This window comes from Vigna unguiculata, chromosome 6, assembly GCF_004118075.2.
Source record: "Vigna unguiculata cultivar IT97K-499-35 chromosome 6, ASM411807v1, whole genome shotgun sequence".
Classification (NCBI taxonomy): Eukaryota; Viridiplantae; Streptophyta; class Magnoliopsida; order Fabales; family Fabaceae; genus Vigna; species Vigna unguiculata.
The window spans coordinates 19,988,325-20,006,912 of NC_040284.1; the positions used below are offsets into that span (position 1 = coordinate 19,988,325).

General features: G+C 31.3%; 2 protein-coding genes across 4 annotated transcripts; one reads left to right on the plus strand and one right to left on the minus strand.

Moving 5' to 3' along the window:
- The first annotated feature begins 6,477 nt into the window (after window positions 1-6,477).
- Window positions 6,478-8,866, plus strand: LOC114187201 (chaperonin-like RbcX protein 2, chloroplastic). Of its 2 annotated transcripts, XM_028075380.1 has the most exons (6): window positions 6,479-6,710; window positions 6,807-7,151; window positions 7,300-7,391; window positions 7,725-7,782; window positions 8,362-8,427; window positions 8,534-8,866. In XM_028075380.1, the coding sequence occupies exons 2-6, from the start codon at window positions 6,825-6,827 to the stop codon at window positions 8,654-8,656; spliced, it is 666 nt and encodes a 221-aa protein (XP_027931181.1). In that variant the 5' UTR covers window positions 6,479-6,710; window positions 6,807-6,824; the 3' UTR covers window positions 8,657-8,866. The 2 variants fall into 2 exon arrangements, with proteins under 2 accessions (XP_027931180.1, XP_027931181.1); XM_028075379.1 differs by having other exon boundaries at window positions 6,478-7,151.
- Window positions 8,867-10,884: 2,018 nt separating this feature from the next.
- Window positions 10,885-17,886, minus strand: LOC114188706 (armadillo repeat-containing protein 8-like). 2 transcript variants are annotated; one of them, XR_003605422.1, is made up of 9 exons: window positions 17,422-17,886; window positions 15,599-16,318; window positions 13,616-13,711; window positions 13,447-13,530; window positions 12,558-12,792; window positions 12,314-12,474; window positions 11,933-12,211; window positions 11,666-11,852; window positions 10,885-11,510 (listed from the first exon to the last, which is right to left on the minus strand). XR_003605422.1 is itself a non-coding variant. In XM_028077323.1 (8 exons), exons 1-8 carry the CDS (start codon window positions 17,755-17,757, stop codon window positions 11,802-11,804), a joined length of 1,962 nt encoding a protein of 653 aa, XP_027933124.1. In that variant the 5' UTR covers window positions 17,758-17,886; the 3' UTR covers window positions 11,549-11,801. The 2 variants fall into 2 exon arrangements, 1 of the variants encoding a protein (XP_027933124.1); XM_028077323.1 differs by lacking the exon at window positions 10,885-11,510 and having other exon boundaries at window positions 11,549-11,852.
- Window positions 17,887-18,588: the final 702 nt, after the last annotated feature.

Consider the following 18,588-nt stretch of genomic DNA (forward strand, 5'->3'; position numbering starts at 1 on the left):
TCTCGAGCCGTGTAATGTCATCTTGTGAGGAACGACCACATTGTGTGGTGTCACCTCATGTCTTAGGCATATCTACAAAAATATAAACAATAAACCAAAAAATTTTTCAAAACCTTTAAAAAAAATTCAAAACATCGTACCGGATGCTGGCATCCAAAATATAAAAGATTTTTATAAAAAAATACTACGGATGTCGACATTCGTAAGCCAATTTATCACACCGTATGTTGACATTCGGTATACACTAGATTTTAAAAAAAATTACGGATGTCAACATCCGTAAGCCAAGTAATAATATCAAATGCTGACATTCGGTGAACCCTACATTTTAATAAAAAACACTACAGACATCCGTAAGCTAAATAATTGTGCGAGACGACATCCGATGAACACTACATTTAAAAAAGAAAAAAAAAACTACGGATGTGGACATTCATAAACGTAAGCCAAAACTTCAAATGTTGACACTCATTATACAAAATATCAAATCGGGGATGTCAAAATCCATTTTCAAGGAGTTCCTTAATCTACCAAAAATAACACAAAATAGATAACTGATCGACAATTGAGAAAAAGAAAACATGCAGTAGATCAAAGTAAAATGTACCTATGTCAAGTATAAACCAACTTTTTCTCAAGTATAATACATAAAAATGCAAAATAATAATAATAATAATAATAAACAACTTAAAGGCTTACGGATGTGGAAGCAGAGGCTTGAAGAAACAACTTACTTCATCTGTTTCCTTTCTTGTTTTAAAAATAACAGTTAGCCCACCCTTCTTGGAATACTCGATGAAGAAAGAAAACATTGCAACCAAAACTTTTAGAACAAAATAGCAGAAAAAACTGGAAAAGAAAAAACCTACACAACAAAACAGAGAAAACGTGAGACAATAGAATAACACTTCGGGACAGAGAAGAGGGAAGTAATGATAATTGTTATTTTGCAAATTTTTCAGTTTACTTTGTTATCTTAAACGTTAAAATCATAATTGATCTCTGTTAGTTACGTGATATCTGTCAGTTTTTTTTTTTTTTTTTTTTTTACTTTTTTTACTTCGTTAAAAACAATAGGATTCATATTTGTTTGCTTTCGACAAAATATAAAGATAATAAAATTGAAAAATAAAAAGATTTTATGAAAATGAATTAGTCAACTAGTTTATTTATAGATTTTAAAAAGTAACTGAATATTAATATAATATATTTATATTATATTCTAATGTATATTTTTATTTTTATAAGGTGGCATAATATAAAATTTACATTTATAAAATTTAATAAGATTGTAAATCATTAAATTAAAAAGATGTATTTTAAATTTTGGAAAGTTAGAATACAAATAAAACATTCTTAAAATATAAGTATTATGGTATTTTTATTAAAAGAAAAAAATAAACAAAATAGTCTTACAAATAATATTACATAAAGAGATATAAAAAAAATGAAGTTCTATAATATCACCTGTGTATCGTGGTAAGATATAGATTTCATGTGTTTTTAAATAAATGATATGATTCTTTTATAAATTATAATAGAGAGAACCATGCGAAACCTATTGTGAATCAAATTTTAGCGACAATTTTTAATAATTTTTCATAATAATTAGCAGAACTTTTATTTTGTTAAATCATATTTAGAGTTATAATTATATTTAACATGACTCACATAACTGAATTAATTTATTAATTTCAATATTATGGAAACTGATTTATGAAATGTCGTAACATTTTATAATTTGTAAAGATTTAATTGTATTTTAAATTCATAATAAAAATTATAACTGATTAATGAGGCTTTAAATGCATTAGTTGTTATTAGATAGTTATATTTATAAAAGTTTAATTATGTTTTAGATTCATATTAAAAATTATAACTGACTGAGGTGGTTTTAAATGCATTATTTGTTATTAGATATCATATTTATAAAAGCTTATTATGTTTTAAATTCATAATAATAATAATAATTATAATAGACTAATATGATTTTAGATGCATTATTTGTTGTTACATAATCATATCAAATATTATCACATATTTTCATATCACTGAGTTGTTATTAGATATAATTCTATAATAACATAATTGTGTAATTGCATAATTTTTAATTTTATAAAATTATACAATTGTAAAACTCTATTTATATAATTATAAAATTAGAAATTATAAAATTATAAAATTATAAATTTAAAAATATAAAATCATAAATTATAAAATTATGAATTTTATAACATTTTAAAATAATAAAATAACATGACATAGATAACAACCACGTCACCTAATACTCACAATACTTTAGTAAGTGAAAAATTTAGTTGTAAAATTTTACAATGGAGATTCAATTAAAAAAATATAAAATTTAAAGTTCCAAAGTTTACTAGTAACATAAAAGATGGTTAAGCCTGACATAAATTATGAAGCGATTCAAATATCTTACATATATGATGCACAAATACGAATACGATACGTGTATCATATATAACACATATTTGATACGTTGATACGTTTATTTTCAAAATAATAGGATACGGTACGTGATATATGAATATTAAAAAGTATACAATAATTCTTAAAAGCATAATAAATATATGATTATTTTTGTGTGAATTCAAATTAAAACTATATGTATTAAAGTTGTCAACATAAAAAATAAAAATTATTTTCATCCTAGAAGTACCATTACAAGAAAACTCTTAAATGATGACCAATTTTAGTAATCAAACATATGTTAGAGAAAAATTTTCTAATTAGAGATCAATTTAAAGACCAATTATTTTGGTAGTCAAAACTTAGTAACTAATGTTAGTGACCAATTTAGAAACCAATTCATAATTAAAATTATTTCAATTATCAATTTAGAGACCAATTATAATTTGTTGAAACTATTTTAGTTGTCAATTTGAGCACTATATAGTGACTAATTATTTATTGTCACTAAAATTGATCATTATTTAAAGATTTTTTGTAGTGTACTATGACTTTATAAATAAGATACTTCATTGATAAGTATCGATAAAGTATCATAAAATATTGGACATGATATGTGTCGAACACAAATATGTGACCCAAGTTGAAGTATCGATGCATCTTACATAAATTGGTTTTATCATCATCATGATTAAGGATATAAAAATAACAAAAGTCATGATCGTTACATGTGACTCAATCAACACATCATATTTCCTCTAATATTCTATTATTATTTTACCTTAATATGACTTGACAATGAAAAATACATAGTGGGTTCAAACATAATGCCATTTTCATTAGCAATTACTTGATTTATTTTCTTCATCATAATTTGCATCATATTCATAAAGTAGAAATTATAAATTTATGTAAATTTCAAAAACTCGTACATTAATGAACTCAGAGAGCCAAATAGGAAATAATAACAATGTTAACTTTCAACATTCATCGCTCATATTTTCTATATGGCCACTAAATACTTTGGGTGGTAACCCTTTTATTAAAGGGTTAACACTACAAAAGACTCTGGTATTATCGACTGTCAGTATCCGTTGACATAAAATTCTTCGATAGTTTGCTCATTTGTAAGAATTACCGACGAATTCTTCAATAAATCCTATTAGTTGATCTATACAAACATCATTTTCTAGATTTCCATCCAGACAAACAATTTTAACATCCATTTGATGCAACTCAAGATTATAATGAGCTACTAATATCATGATAATTTTAAAAGATTTCTTAGAAATAGGCAAAAATGTTTCCTTATAGTCCACGACATATTTTTTGAAAAAACCTTTAGTAACCACTCCAGCCTTGTAACGTTCAATGGTGTCATAAAAGTCGTGCTTAGTCTTAAAGACCCATTTACACCTAACTCTCTTGCATCCTTCTAGCAATGAACAAGGTCTCATACACCATTTTGTACCATTGCTTTAAACTCATTTTTCAAGGCATATAACCACTCATCAAAATTATCACCATTAATAGCTTCTAAAAATTATCACCATTATCAATAATTGTCATCTTATGATTCTCGTAAATAAATCACATACTCATTCATAATAACATATTTCCTTTTGTGAGATATTCTTAATACTATTTATTGTGATTGTTCAACTATAGATTTATTGTTAATCTCGTGATCATTAATTTGTTGTTCTCCTTTATTGTTGTGTGACTCAACAATATGAACAACAATAATTCTAGAAGAAGAGGTACTAACTACAAGAACTTATACTTTAATTTCTTTAATCTCCACATTTTATGAAGCTTCACTTCCACTGGTTTCACTATTCTCAATAAATCGAGCATTTCAAGTTTCAATCGTGTGTAGCATGGATATGATAGTAAAACATATACCCTTTTAATTTTTTCTAGATAACTGATGAAATATCCACTGATTTTTCTTGGATTCAGTTTCTTTTCTTGGAAATTGTAAACTATAACTTATACCTAATAACCCTAAACTTGCAAGTATTTGAAATTGGGTTCCTACTTGTCCATAAATCAAAATGAGTCTTTTAAAAAACTTTACTAGGAACCCTATTCAACAAATACATGACAACCTTTAAAGCATATATACAAAATAATATAAGTACATATGAATTACTTAACATGCTCCTAACCATATCCATCAAAGTTTGATTATGCCTTTTTGACACATCATATTTTTTGTGGCGTGTTTGACATTGTGTATTGAGCACAAATACCATGTTTCTCAAGGAATTTAGTAAATAGATCAAAATGTTGTCCACTTTTGTTATATATTCCATAATACTCACCAACTCTATTTGACCTGACAATTTTCATTTTTCTGTCTAGTTGCTTTTTACACTTCATTTATATGAACTTTCAAGTCATTCATCGCTTGAGATTTCTCATGGGTTAAATATATTTTTAATCTCTAAATTTTGACATGAAATTGAAATTCGTTGTTGTTTGAAACTTTAATACATTTTTCTCCCCAAACATTAAAAATGAATGGATATAATCATTTTAACCCAATTACATTTAAATCTTTTTTATGTGTCAAACGTGTTTTCCAACTGACATTGAAGTGAGGACACATGTCAAATCGTGTAAACAACTCAAATAATAGTATAAAACACGTTTGACATGTAAAAAAAAATATAATAGAGTTAAAAGGACTATATCCATTTATTTTTAAAGTTTGAGGACCAAATTGTATCAAAGTTTTGGACATGGATGACTTCTAATTTTGCGTCAAAGTTCAGAAATTAAAAACATTTAATCCAATAATCATTATGATAGTGATATGGTTAATTTGACCCTGTAATAACATAAAGTATATTAATAGATATGGTGCTAAAAATTTAGACAAAAATTTAAATTTTAACATGTGTATGTCTACGATCTGAGGTTGTTCATGAAATTAGGTTATTGTTGGAGATCTCACATCGGTTAGAGATAAGATGAGTTTATAATACATAAGTGGGTGCAAATCTCACCTTACAAACTGATTTTATAGGGTCAAGTTAGGCTCTTAAAATTCACTTCTTAACATGATATCAGAGTCATGAGTTTGAACCTAGTGAGATTTATTGTTTGTTTGACCTATTATGTCACCCACTATGAGGAGATTTGTTGTTTGTTAGACTCATCGTGTCATCCGCTATCAAATCATCCATTAAATTATAGTTTTACGCTCAAAAATATATCTTGATGTGAGGAAGTTTGTTTGAAATCTCATATCAACTAGATATTAGAGTTTATAATATATAAAAAAAATATAAACTTCACCTTATAAACCATTAATTTTGTAGGGTTAAATTAATCTTAAATTTTTTTTTTTTTTACCGATTATGATTTAAAATAGGCAATGTGAATGTGATCGAAGATGTGCGCTAGATTCGTTGAGTTGGAAAGAGAATGCAAACAGAAGAAGCACATGTGGCTGCGTGAGGACGGTGCATTGAGTCTGGTTGGTGTGCCACACCTGTCCTTCATCTTCGGTTATGCTAAGTCTAACATGTGTGTTTCAACAATGTTCAACAAAACATGGAACAGGGACCAAGATTCACAACCACGTGGCTTCACATCCACCAAACCCATCAAATCAACACCCCACAGTTAACTTTCTTGACGAATTTTATATGTTTTCTGTTCACTTTACGTTACAATTAAAATACAGTTAACACAATTTTAGATGAATGTTTTTGTATTTCATTTCTAAGTTTACAATTAATCTTGACTTGAAATAAATGTAAATGACCAGCAGGTTGAGTAAAGTCAAAACAAAAACTTCAAATAAATTAAATACTTAAAGGGAAAAAAATGCTGAATAAAAAATATAGACTAAAATTTCTTAAGTAGTTTGTTTTTAAAATGAAAAAACAAGAATCATGAATGACATCACTTTAGATTCAGTTTTAATCAAATCCAATTTTATATAAAATCAATTCCAAAACGTGTGTGTGAAAATCTAAGGAGATTCCATTGTCAATTTGAATCCTTCACTTTTTTCTTCTTCATTTTTTCTGTTGGACAATTTTGGACCTCAAAAAATTGTCTGGTGAAGGTTCACTCCCACCCTTCAAAAATCTCACCTCTACAGTTTTAGTTTACTTTTCCTTGCCCCCAAAGCTTGCAACTTCTCTTGTTCAACCTTCCCACAAACACTGCATGCGTCTTTGACCACAACAACTTCTTCAAGTTCCAATTTTTCTGGACACCCTCTATTCCTCTTCCTCCCTAGCTCCACTTTCCGTTGAAGGGTATCTCTATTTATAGAGTTCCATTGTCATTTGAGGCAATTTTGAGCCTCTGGTGTATGTGTTCTTGAAGAGTTTTTTCTTTTCTTTTTTGCCAAGATTGGGATAGCGAGAGATATGGTGGGTGCTCTTTCTGTTGTGGGATCATCAGTGATGGAATCTCACACTGGTCCATGTTTGTGTGTGGATGCTCTTCCCACAACAACTAGTGTGAATCTGAAGAGTGGTGGAGATGTTGTTCTGTGCAAGAGTTTGATGGGAAGGAAGAACTTGACGAAGCATGGTGGAGGAACCATGAAGTTGAGCAGTTCTTTCATTGATCCTGGGAGAGAGTGGAGACTCTTTGTTAGCAGAAGTTGCAAGAGGCAGCGTAAGGATAGGAGAGTCGCCATTGTCAACGAGCTTGGAGGCCAATATGAAGAAAGTTTTGAAGATGTTAAAACGGTAACATGTTTGATATATGCACAAGAATGACACAAACACTTAGATCTGATGTTTTAATGCATGTTTGGATCAAAGTTTGTAAACAATAAAATTGTTGTGACTAAACTCGGTCTATAATCAGAACTAACTGATGCATCTTTGGAAACAGCAAATGCTCAACTATTTCACATACAAGGCTGTGAGGACTGTTCTTCATCAGTTGTATGAGATGAACCCTCCTAAATATACGTGGTTCTACAAGTAAGTCGAGTTTCTATGAATTTGAGGAAACATGTTTCAACAGAGATTTACTTGCCAATGTAGTTATTTTAGTTTGAAATGTGCATTTGGTTTTGTTTTCAAGATGTTGTGAACCAAGTGGTGAGAACAACATTTTGTTAGTTTTATTATATCCTTTGCAAATTCTTGAAAACATGTGAACTGAAAATGAAAACAAACTGAATGCACCCTGAATCTGCTGTGTATATACGGTTTTATAAGGTTCATTCTTTACATATTAAACTAGAATATGGTAATTCACAGTTACCTCATAATTATTTAGATAATTGTTTGCAATGCTTTCTTTGATGGCAGTTTTGTTGCAACAAACAAACCAGGAGATGGAAAACGCTTTATTCGATCCCTTGGGAAGGTAGTCTTTTGTGCCAAGTTAGTTAGTTCATTCGTTGAAAATTTTCAATGAAAATATATGTTTATGTCAATGTGGCTTCTTTAAACAAATTACTATACTCAACCTAAAATGCCTTCTCTTTAATTCCTTTATACATGCTATATCCATTTATCTTTATTCATTATGGGATTTTGAACCATCTATTTTGAAAACATTTCTTTAATTATTTATTATTATCTGAACAGATTGAGGTAAACAGTTTTTACTTCAAGCACTTCAGTTCATTTTCTGCTTATGCCAAATTTTAAGAACTGTCAAACTGTCATGCAGTGTGTTTTTCAACACACGTACTTATTTGAATACACTAACCTTAATTATAAGCATGTTATGGTCTTTCCTCAATCTCTTACAATATAAATGCAGAGAATAATTTCTTACCATTTACTCTTTGAATGCCACAATATGCTATTTAGTCTTGCTATTTCATACCTCTGTGACTTTCGTATTCAATGCCTTTGCACAATTACACTAAATTTTAATCACATAATTCCCAGATTCCAAATAAACATGAAATTTAATTGATTAATTTTCACTTGATAGGAGCAACAAGAGCTTGCAGAAAGAGTGATGGTAACTCGGCTTCACCTTTACAGTAAATGGGTCAAGGTAATGGAATTGAATACTCTTTTTCTCAATGTGTTTGTATATACATACATATACATATATAAGTGAAGGTATGATGTACTTAACTTTACAACCATTATTTGTGCAGAAATGTAATCATGCAGAGATATACAAGGAAATTTCTGATGAAAACTTGGAGTTAATGAGGGAACGGTTGATGGAGACAGTAATATGGCCCTCAGATGACACAAACACAGAAAAAATTGGCTGATAATTCATCTCACTTTTTAGTTTCTGTCTTGAGCCTCTTCCTAGTCTAGGTATATTTTTTGTTTCAATATCAATCTGTTTTGCTTCCAAAATTGTTATTCGTGTCGGTTTCATTTAATAGGATTCTCAGTTTTACGTTATGTAAATTATGTATATATAATTGCACCTTCTTAAATATACGGTCCATTATATGTCGGTAGGTTCAAATCAATTTACAAGTGGGCTGAAAATTACCTTGTTAAATTCATTATCGATTTTATATTGGAAATCAAATACACAAACCATTATTTATCTCATTATTTTGACACTTAACAAATTTTTACACAGACTTTATATCTATTATTTTATTCTTGATTTTTTTTTATAAACATAAAAGTTAATTTTTTTAATGATCAAAATATCTCATAAAAGTAAGTTGTCAACAGCTAGTAAAAAAATTATTCTCCTTTATGGGAAGATCATGAGACATATTAGCTTCCAAATTGACGGGTTGGATTAGCCAATGGTAAAGTTAAAATTGAACTGGCTACTACTAAATATAAAATCACAAAGGATACGTTATATCCTTTCTGTATACAATATTTATTTTAAGGCAACTAATTTAAATGTTTTAATCTTTATTTTGACTTATTTTTTATCTACATTTAAATATTCGTGTTCAATTATATTATTTTCAATATTTCCATTAAATAAAATGAATGTTCATGTACTGTTATATTTTTTTCGTATAGATAAACATATACCATCCATTTTTTATCATATAGAGTTTTGATCTGTTTAAGTAATTAAATTGATTTTATTTTTAACTAAAATTTTCAATTCAGTTATAGATACATTTTAGATAATTAAGCATAGCACTTATTTTTCAAAAACTAAATGCCTTCTAATTATTCTAGTTTTAAGACAGAAGTTAAATGTTTAGAATACCAATCCTTATAATGTCTTAAACATTCTAGAGTTCTCACAACCCTTTGACGTGCGAAATAAATTAAAAAAAATGTGAAAGTAGAATAGAATTAAAAAAAAAAAAAAAAAAAACCTTCGCAAGGTGTTTAAGGTGTTCGAACAGAGTAACATTTAATCCTGTGAAATCTAATGCGAAAAGTGTTCTATTACAAATATTATATGATGGTAGAATATTTGAACTATACAAATAATTGAGATAAACTTAAAACTCCTACATGTCATGTGACCATAGAAAGTTCTAAAAATGAATCTCATCCATACTAAAAGCTTCAAGTGACCTCTCTCCTCCCTCTAGCATGTTTTCATTTATGGCAGGATTATAAAACCATCTAAGACATTTATAAGACATTTCTGGACTAAACTTTTCAAGTTTCTAAAACCATCCAAGACGTTTTCTTAAACAATAGTATAAATTCTAATGTCAAATTGAACATGCTTTTTCCATGACATCCCAATCCATACCATTGGCTATCACTGATGGACCATAAACAAATCTATTATAGTAATTATTAGTAACTAACGTCATGGAAAATGGGAGAGAGTACCACTTCAATACACCAGACTAATTAATTTCTCCATCTAAAAATTTAGTGTATTTTTTTTGTAATTCAGTTCGTGTTAATGGATTCAGCACAAATTAGATCATAGAAAGAAGCTGAAGCTATCAAGAAAGAAAGAAAAAAGGAAAAAGAAACTAAAAATACAATCGTTTTTTCAGACAACCATTCCAGGAAGCTAATTCTGGGTATTAAAAATCCTATGAATATGCATTTTAGAGCAACATCAAGACTACGGAAGTGAATGATGAATGAACAAAATTGCTCATTCTTCATCTTTGGCAGTGACTGAAAAAGAGGTTTCATCCTCAAAATCAATGGTCAATTTGTTATCTGCATCTGTAAATGACATGTCCATGCAGCATACCAAAAATGCTCAATACAACATAATCGAGAAATATTGTTAATCTTTTTGGAACGTAAAAACGTTCTCAGATGGATGGAGAGCGTGGGTGGGTGGTCGCCATTTTTTCAAATTTCAAGAACAGAATTCAAAAAGTAATAATGAAAAAAAGAAAAACACTTACCGATCATAACTTGTCCCTGCATCCTCACCAAATATAGCCACTACCACCATGAATCGTGATCACCATCATCATAGTCATGGTCATCCCCCATAAATATTTATGAATTTTTCTTTCTAAATTGACAAAATACTTTGAAAATGAGAATAAACTTCCTTTAAAAATTGTTCTCATATAAAATATTGATGTGTAACATTCATGAACTTTATTAACTGAAGATCAAGGAATTCATAAACAAAACCAAGAAAATGAAAATTACAAGGCATGCATGAATGCCAGAAACATAGACAATTATGCTATTTGCAAATATAATCAAAATTAAATTGAACTCGGTTCTAATTGAGATTTACTACTCATATCTTACAACACTAAAGCCTGTAAATCTACTGAGTCTATGATCACCTGATTTACAAAAAAAGAAGAAGTAATACATATTGTGCACAAGAAAGAAAAAAGAGATTTTGAGGGTAACCTGGCCAAGAGTGCTTACAGAACCACAAAGCTCTGACACTGCCCTGACTGGTTAGAAGAAAGAGCAAACCCCTACACTGGTTTTCTCAAAAGATTAATGTGTTACCACATTAGTCCTCTAAAGATTCCTGTCACCCAATTAATCTTTTCAAAAATATAAAACAGTAACCTAATCCGTCTTTTATGTATCTCAATTTATCATGTGGTGACATTTCGGGTCTTCTGAAGGAATACACTGAGGACAAAAATCTTTTGACGGCTTATGAGGTCACACTGGAATCTATGGAAGACCGATTTAGGAGCTTACTCAAAGATAAACTAAAGCATATTGATACACCTGCAAAGGAAACAAAAAGAAAGAGAAATGCAATTTGATACATTAGAAAGCAAGAAACTTAGGGGTATATTTAATAACAGTAAACTAGTGCCAGGTATGGCAAACAATGTTAGTGAAAGGATAAAAAAAATTGTAGACCATTAATTGAAACATACCATATTGAAAGCTGATGCAGAGGGTTGGAGACTACAGTGTATAATAAAGAACATATGAGAAATTAAATTCTATCAATATCCCTTTTCTCCACTTTGTTCTTGGCCAAAGGACTTGGTAAAGTGGACATTAATGCACTTAACTATCGCCAAAAGTAATAATCTGTCCAAGTGCAAGTCTCGCTCGAAGCTGCATCAACAGAAGAACATTTACAAATCAACTACTTAACACTACAGAACATAAAAAATTCAGGATAAAGATTAAAGGACCTTCACATCCATGCAAGAATCATTGACCATCTTCTTTATTCGAGAAACAATGCCGAAACTACGCAGATTTACAATCCGGCCAAATGCACCAGGACTAGCAGGAAAAGTGAGGTTTATTACAACCCACACTGCAGCTGTGCGTAAGCGACTGTCAGGACTCTGCAAAAACTGCTCAAAGAAAGAGTGAGACCCATTCTCGTCTTGAGGGAAGAGTAGCTGCATGACTGCATCCTTATGAAACTCATTGCCACTTGCAATATTGCTCAGAATATACATCCCCTGCATGGAAAATAAAACCAAAAGGCAGGTAATAAATAAACAACTCGAGAACGATTATAGTGTAGAAATCTATGATAATTAATTTCAGTAACTACTTCCAACCTGTATCCCAATTTCAATTTTAGAAGACTTTTGTAACTGTCTTCCAACAGCATCTAGTATGATACCATCTTCAGCAAAAGCATGCTCAACAGAGTACAGACATCCATCAACAAAATTGCGAACAAGGGCCAGAGCTTGTTCTTGAACAGAAGGTTCAGGATCTGCAAGGTATACACAATCAAGGTCAACTTATTTGGAAATGGTTACCACTATAACAGTAAAAACCTGAAGTTCTGATAAATACCACAAATAAGGCTAGCCATTGAAGATGCTGTTAACTCCACAAAAACTCCTTCCTTGCATATCGTGTCTGCAAGGAATACCATGTTCCTCAATGCCCATACAGCATTTAATCTTAAGGATGAATCCATCGACTTGGTCAATTGCACAAGCTCTTTAACGCCCCCACATTGTACGAATGTTGATTTATGTGGCAAAAAGTCAACGACTATATTGCTGATGGCCCCAAGGGCTGCAACCTGGAAGATAAAACAGAAAAGGATCACCTTACTAAGCTTCAACAAAATTTATGAGGTCACATCTTTTTAATTACAATTAATCAGAACATTTTTTGCCAACAAAAAAGTCTCAAGGGGAACAAGACTATGACTTGAGTCTAATTAAAGGTAAGCTTCCCAACAAATTTTATAGTCCTAGTGATAACCCCATATCATGCAAGACCAAGATACAGAATAGGTGAAATAGCAAGCAATCTTATAATACGATCATCAATAGAACAACACATTATCCCTCCCAGACAACATCATTTAATGTGAGACATAACCATTTCAGTGCTAAATCATCTGAATATGTCCATCAATATGGAAGTGCTTCTAGAAACAGCTTTTTTTAATGTATGGAACATATAGGTTTCAAATTTAGATCAATGGAGAAAACCATCAGAATTCTCATCACAATACCATAGACATAACTAAATTTACGAGTAACAGATGGATATTTAATCTTTCGTTTGCTCTGTACCCCTCAATTTTCAAATATTAGAAGTTCCTCCTTTGTTTTTTTTTTTAATCACCATCCTCCTTTGGTATGATAGGCAAGATGTTCCTTTTCTGAATTTAGAAACTACTATGGCATAATCAGAAAAATGAAAATTACAGATACATCCAAAATACCTGGACAGAAGTAGAAAGATCAGAGAGAAGCTGAACCAAAGGAAAAACAACCCTTTCATTCATAAAACGACCTGCACTCAAATTCTGAACACAGTTTCATGAGAATTAAACTGTACATAGCACTAGCATAATACACTTCAAGTCCCAGACGTCATTTCATGTTACATACCCTGATTGAGCGAGAAACACTTCTCAAGCAAATGCAAGCTGCAGTGCGTACACTGGCATCCTCATGAGTTAAGGCATCAATTACTAGGTTCAAGACCTGTAACACAGTGTATTAGAAGTTGAAAGTGGACTTGGGATTTTAAACCATATTTTACTAGTGCAAGCTTTATAATAACTTCATCCATACGTAGTTTATTGGTGCAAGCCTTATTATAACTTCATCCATTGAAATTGAGAAGAAACACCAGAATTGGCTTTAGTAATCTATCAGGAAGAAATGCAGCTTAGCAGTGACTCAAACATGTTCATATATGGGAACATGGGGTAGTATAGAAGATCTTCAGACAACAATAAATGTCCAAAATCAGCAACACATATAACTAACTAAAGGGGTCAGCACAACACTTTGTCAACAATCCATTTATAGGAGTGCAAAAACTTGCATCTTTATGGCAGATTTTGGAATTCACACTGGTGGTATAAGATTTTGTTGTTTATGGCAAACTCCTGGTTATAATGTCAAAATTAGTTATTTGGGTGCATCTTGCATGGTAGTCAATGAAATTAATGATAGGAAAAAAATCGGCATCCTAACAAGTTGATTCAGCTGAAATACTTTTACATCTAAAAATATCAGCAAAAGCATATTTTCATGTAAGAAGGGAAATAATGGGCTAAATAAATTAAAAATGACTTCAGTTAAACTAATATTGTTCTAGAAAGCAAATGCAGTACGTATAGACAAGCAAGAAACTGCATGTAAACACACAGGTATCAAGACAATATTAAAAAAAAAAAACAAAACAAAAAACAGAGCTGTTAGTAACCCATGCACAAAAATAAAGACAAATCACATAAGTATTCTTATTAGCAAATCTACTAGTTTCAGGATTCTTAGTTCACATCCTGCCAAATTATCTATAACATATGATGAATGGATACAATATTTACTTGTTAAAACAATATGTTAATTCTTGAAAATATAGGATACAATACTTCAAGAGTAGTTACAAATAACTACATCTAAATTAAAAATATATTTGTACTTCTACAAATTACTAAAAATAAAATAACAATCGTAACAATACAGATTTAGGAGAAATATAACAATATAACTTCAGGAAAAAATTAAAAGTATTTGTATTATGTAACAATGAAATACATTTTACACCATAGTTAATATAATAGCATAAAAATTTATTAACAGTATTAAGATGAAATTTTAATATAAAATATAAATTCTAATACATCTTATGGTAATTTTGGCGCAGTGCAAAAAAGGATAAAAAAGAAATATTAAGTTATAAAAGGTTTATTGATATAAATATTAAAATATTAGTCTTGAAAATGAAATACAGTTTTTGGTTACATTAACAAAGTGCATAAGACAACAGAAGCAAAAAATGTAAATTTAAAAATAAGAAAGGAATAAACCACTATGTCATCTCTGTGCAGGGACACACCAGTGCGACCACTGTCATTTCCCTGAAAACTCTATGTTTACTATCAAACATGTGGAACTGAGCTTTTTTTATTGTTTGAAGCAATTTAATTATTCGATTATATAAACAACTTGCACAAGTAAGTGCCATATTAGCAAATAATAGATCTTCAAAAATTTGTGAGTCCAGTTTTATCTCAATGTATCTGATTTTTTAATATTTATTTTTTAAATAAAAAGATAATGCATACTGATTGGATATATATCTATCCCATATCCAAAGGTATCAGTATAGGACAAATATCCAACACTGATCGGGGGCAAAAATTACATATTGGTGCATCAGAGTCCAACATATCTCCAATCATACACCAGGTACCTTTCATCCTTGCAAGCACCCTCGCCTATGGTGCTATTATAATGAATGACTATAAAAATGACTAAGTGAAGCTTTTTCATTATAACATTGATGTCTCAATTTTGCAGTAATGAATATAATAATGCATGTGTTGAAAAACAGAAACATGGACACAAGTAACAGACCTGCAATGAAAGAAAACTAGACCTGCAGCACTCCAATTTTGAGCAAAGATCAGCCAAGGCAAGAAGTACCCCTTCAAGCCTTTTAGTTTGTATGGGATGCTTTTGTAAAAGGCAGTTGAACTTATTAATAGCATTTGCCTCAAACGCTAACTTCTGCAAATCTTCCTTCTCTGCAATTAAACTTGAGAAAGCAAAAGAAGCTTCATCCCCAACTTGACCAGAATCATCAAGGAGCTCAAGCAAAAGGTAGACCAATTTGGTTTTGATTCCTATATCTTGGAGATAGCATGTCGAAGAATTCTTCACAGAAATCAAGCACAAGCAGGCTAGTAATCTTGTTCGAGGATATTTGTCTTTAGTTAAGTCAGTAACAGAACGTAAAGCTCTTCCACAGCGAAGTTCAACAAAGTTAGAGACAGCTGCTGGGTTGTCTCTAATAATTGCAGCTAATGACTCTAGACTAGCATCTCGCTGACTTAGAGAACCATCAAGAAGACTAGTGAGTTTCTCTAAAACACCGGCGTGGCATAATATATTTTGTTCCCCAATTGTCTTGCAAGAATGAATAACAATGCCTGCACCTAGCCCAGTAAGATTTTCATTCTCACTTTTCAATAATGAAAGAAGAAATTGCATGTTTTCCTCTTGAAAAAAATCATACTTTGGAGCTAGTTTTGATTGATAAATCATTCGCAAAGAACGAGCAGCAGCATCCAAAACCTGATAAGACGGAGAGAACAGGTGATTAAATGGCATGCCAAATGAAAATTGCATCAAAAAAACATAAATAATGAAGTCAACATTTCGTATTTTTATCTTTTCAACAAAGGACTGCCATCACTACACTGCTTCATCTTTTGCTCCTTTTCCATTACCTCTCCACATTGTCCTAATTCTAAATCTCAAAGACACTGAGAAGGAAATGCAAAACTTCTTCTTGGCCGCCTGGCCAGACAAGTAACACATCTGCTTTGGAAGTCACCATTACATCCAGAATTCTAAGCTGGCATTGCTCTCACCAGGGTGAACCTGATTTACAACGCCAACCTCAATCAACTGGCATACTATGAACCTAGTTAAGTTTGTAACCAACACATGCAGAGCGTACAAGTAAGTCACGAGAGATCTCAACAGCCTTATTCATTTTTCCATCCAAAGAAACTCCGTAAAAGGGCTCAAAAACCAGTAAATAACAAACTAAACTTCTCTCGCGTACTAACTTCGGCATTAGAGTCCCTGCAGTGCCACCACAGGAACACCCATCACTGCAATTTTTTTACCGTACCACGATCCTCGATGGGGATCCTCTTTGAAACTCTCTCATGATTCCGTAACAGTAGCAAATACCAGTAAGAATTCTACTCACAAACAGGATTGAGTACATCTATAACTCATCACTAAACAGAAACATCGAATACTTCATAGTCAACATCCTTGTTTAATATTGTCGGAGCAGATAAACATATAAAATAATAAAAATTTTATAGCAGTGAACAAGAACTAGGTAGGAAGCATAAACTATATTATCAAAACTACAATTAATCTTCAGAAAAGGTAATTGAATTCCAAATATGCACTTGGCAGAAAGATTAACTAGCTCGAAACGGAATAAAACCGTAACAGTCATGATTATAATTTTCAGCTCCATTGGATTACGATGAAGGAAACCTAACAAAATCATGAATCATACAATCCACATTTCATTTTCGTTCTAAAACATAAACCAGTAGCACACTGACCACAGCATGAATGAATTTTCCGACAAAACAAACATTAAAAAAGTATAAAAAAGCGGTTGCAAACGGTTGAATATTTGAATAAACCTTCTCGTCGGGAGCGGAGAGGAGTCCGATCAAGCGCGGAAAAGCTCCGGCGTCCAGGACGGCACGGACGCCGGCATCTACGCCGCAGGCGAAGCTTCCGAGCGCGGCGGCAGACTGGACAATGAGGTTGGGGTCGGAGTCCGCGAGCGCGGCGGCAACTGCGGGGACGGCGCCGAGCTTGATGTAGGAGAGCTTCTTTGTTCGGTTTCCAATTATGTGGTTCTTCACCTCGCGGATGGCTCTGAATTTCACCGCGCCATCGGAGGAGGCGAGGCGGTCGAGGATCGGATCGGAGGATGAGAGGCCCCTGGCAGAAGAAGCGTACGGCGTTGGCATGGATGTGGCGGAGGTAGACGGCGACGGCGACGGCGACGGTGGTGACGGAAGCTGGTGCAAGACGGAGGAGACGCTAACTTGCAAAACGATGGAAGCGAGAGAAAAGTAAAAGCGATGGCAAAAGAGCCTTTTGTTTTTCTTTGTTTTTTTTTTCTTATTTTATTTTATTTTTATAATATAATAATGCTTTAAATTATTAATATTATATACGAGCACTTTGAGAGTGTGAGGTTTGTTGATGCCAACTACACAATTTAGTTAGGTTAATTATTTTTTACTTCAAATTAAAATAAAATTAATTATTTTATTCTTTGTTTTCTAAAACTCAATTTAACTTGATGACTCCATCCACTATGTTCAATTTTAGAGTTGCTATATTTTAGAGTTTATTATTTAAGGCTTTGACTTTGTTTATTTTGAAACTGTTTTCTAAAATATATTTTATTTAATAATTATTTTCTTATCAATTTTTTAAAAATAAAAAGGAATGTTTTTTTAAAGCTAACTGTTTTATCGTTCTCTTCATACGTGAGACAGGGAATTGACTTTGAGTAATGTGTATTAACTAAAAATAGTTTTCAGAAATAGAAATTAAATAAGTGTTTTAAAAGCAAAAAACAAGAAAATAGTGGAAAGATGTTTTCTTGTTCTCTTCTTGTAACTTGTGGTCCTAGCTTGAGAATGTGGATTAGAGTTGTCTTGCATGTGATGAGGCATGCACTTGATGAGTTTTTGTGTTCCTTTTTTTTTTAACTATTGTATATAATAAATAATATGAGGAGATAAAAAATTAATATAATATATAATAAATTTTCTATTGATAAGCAAATT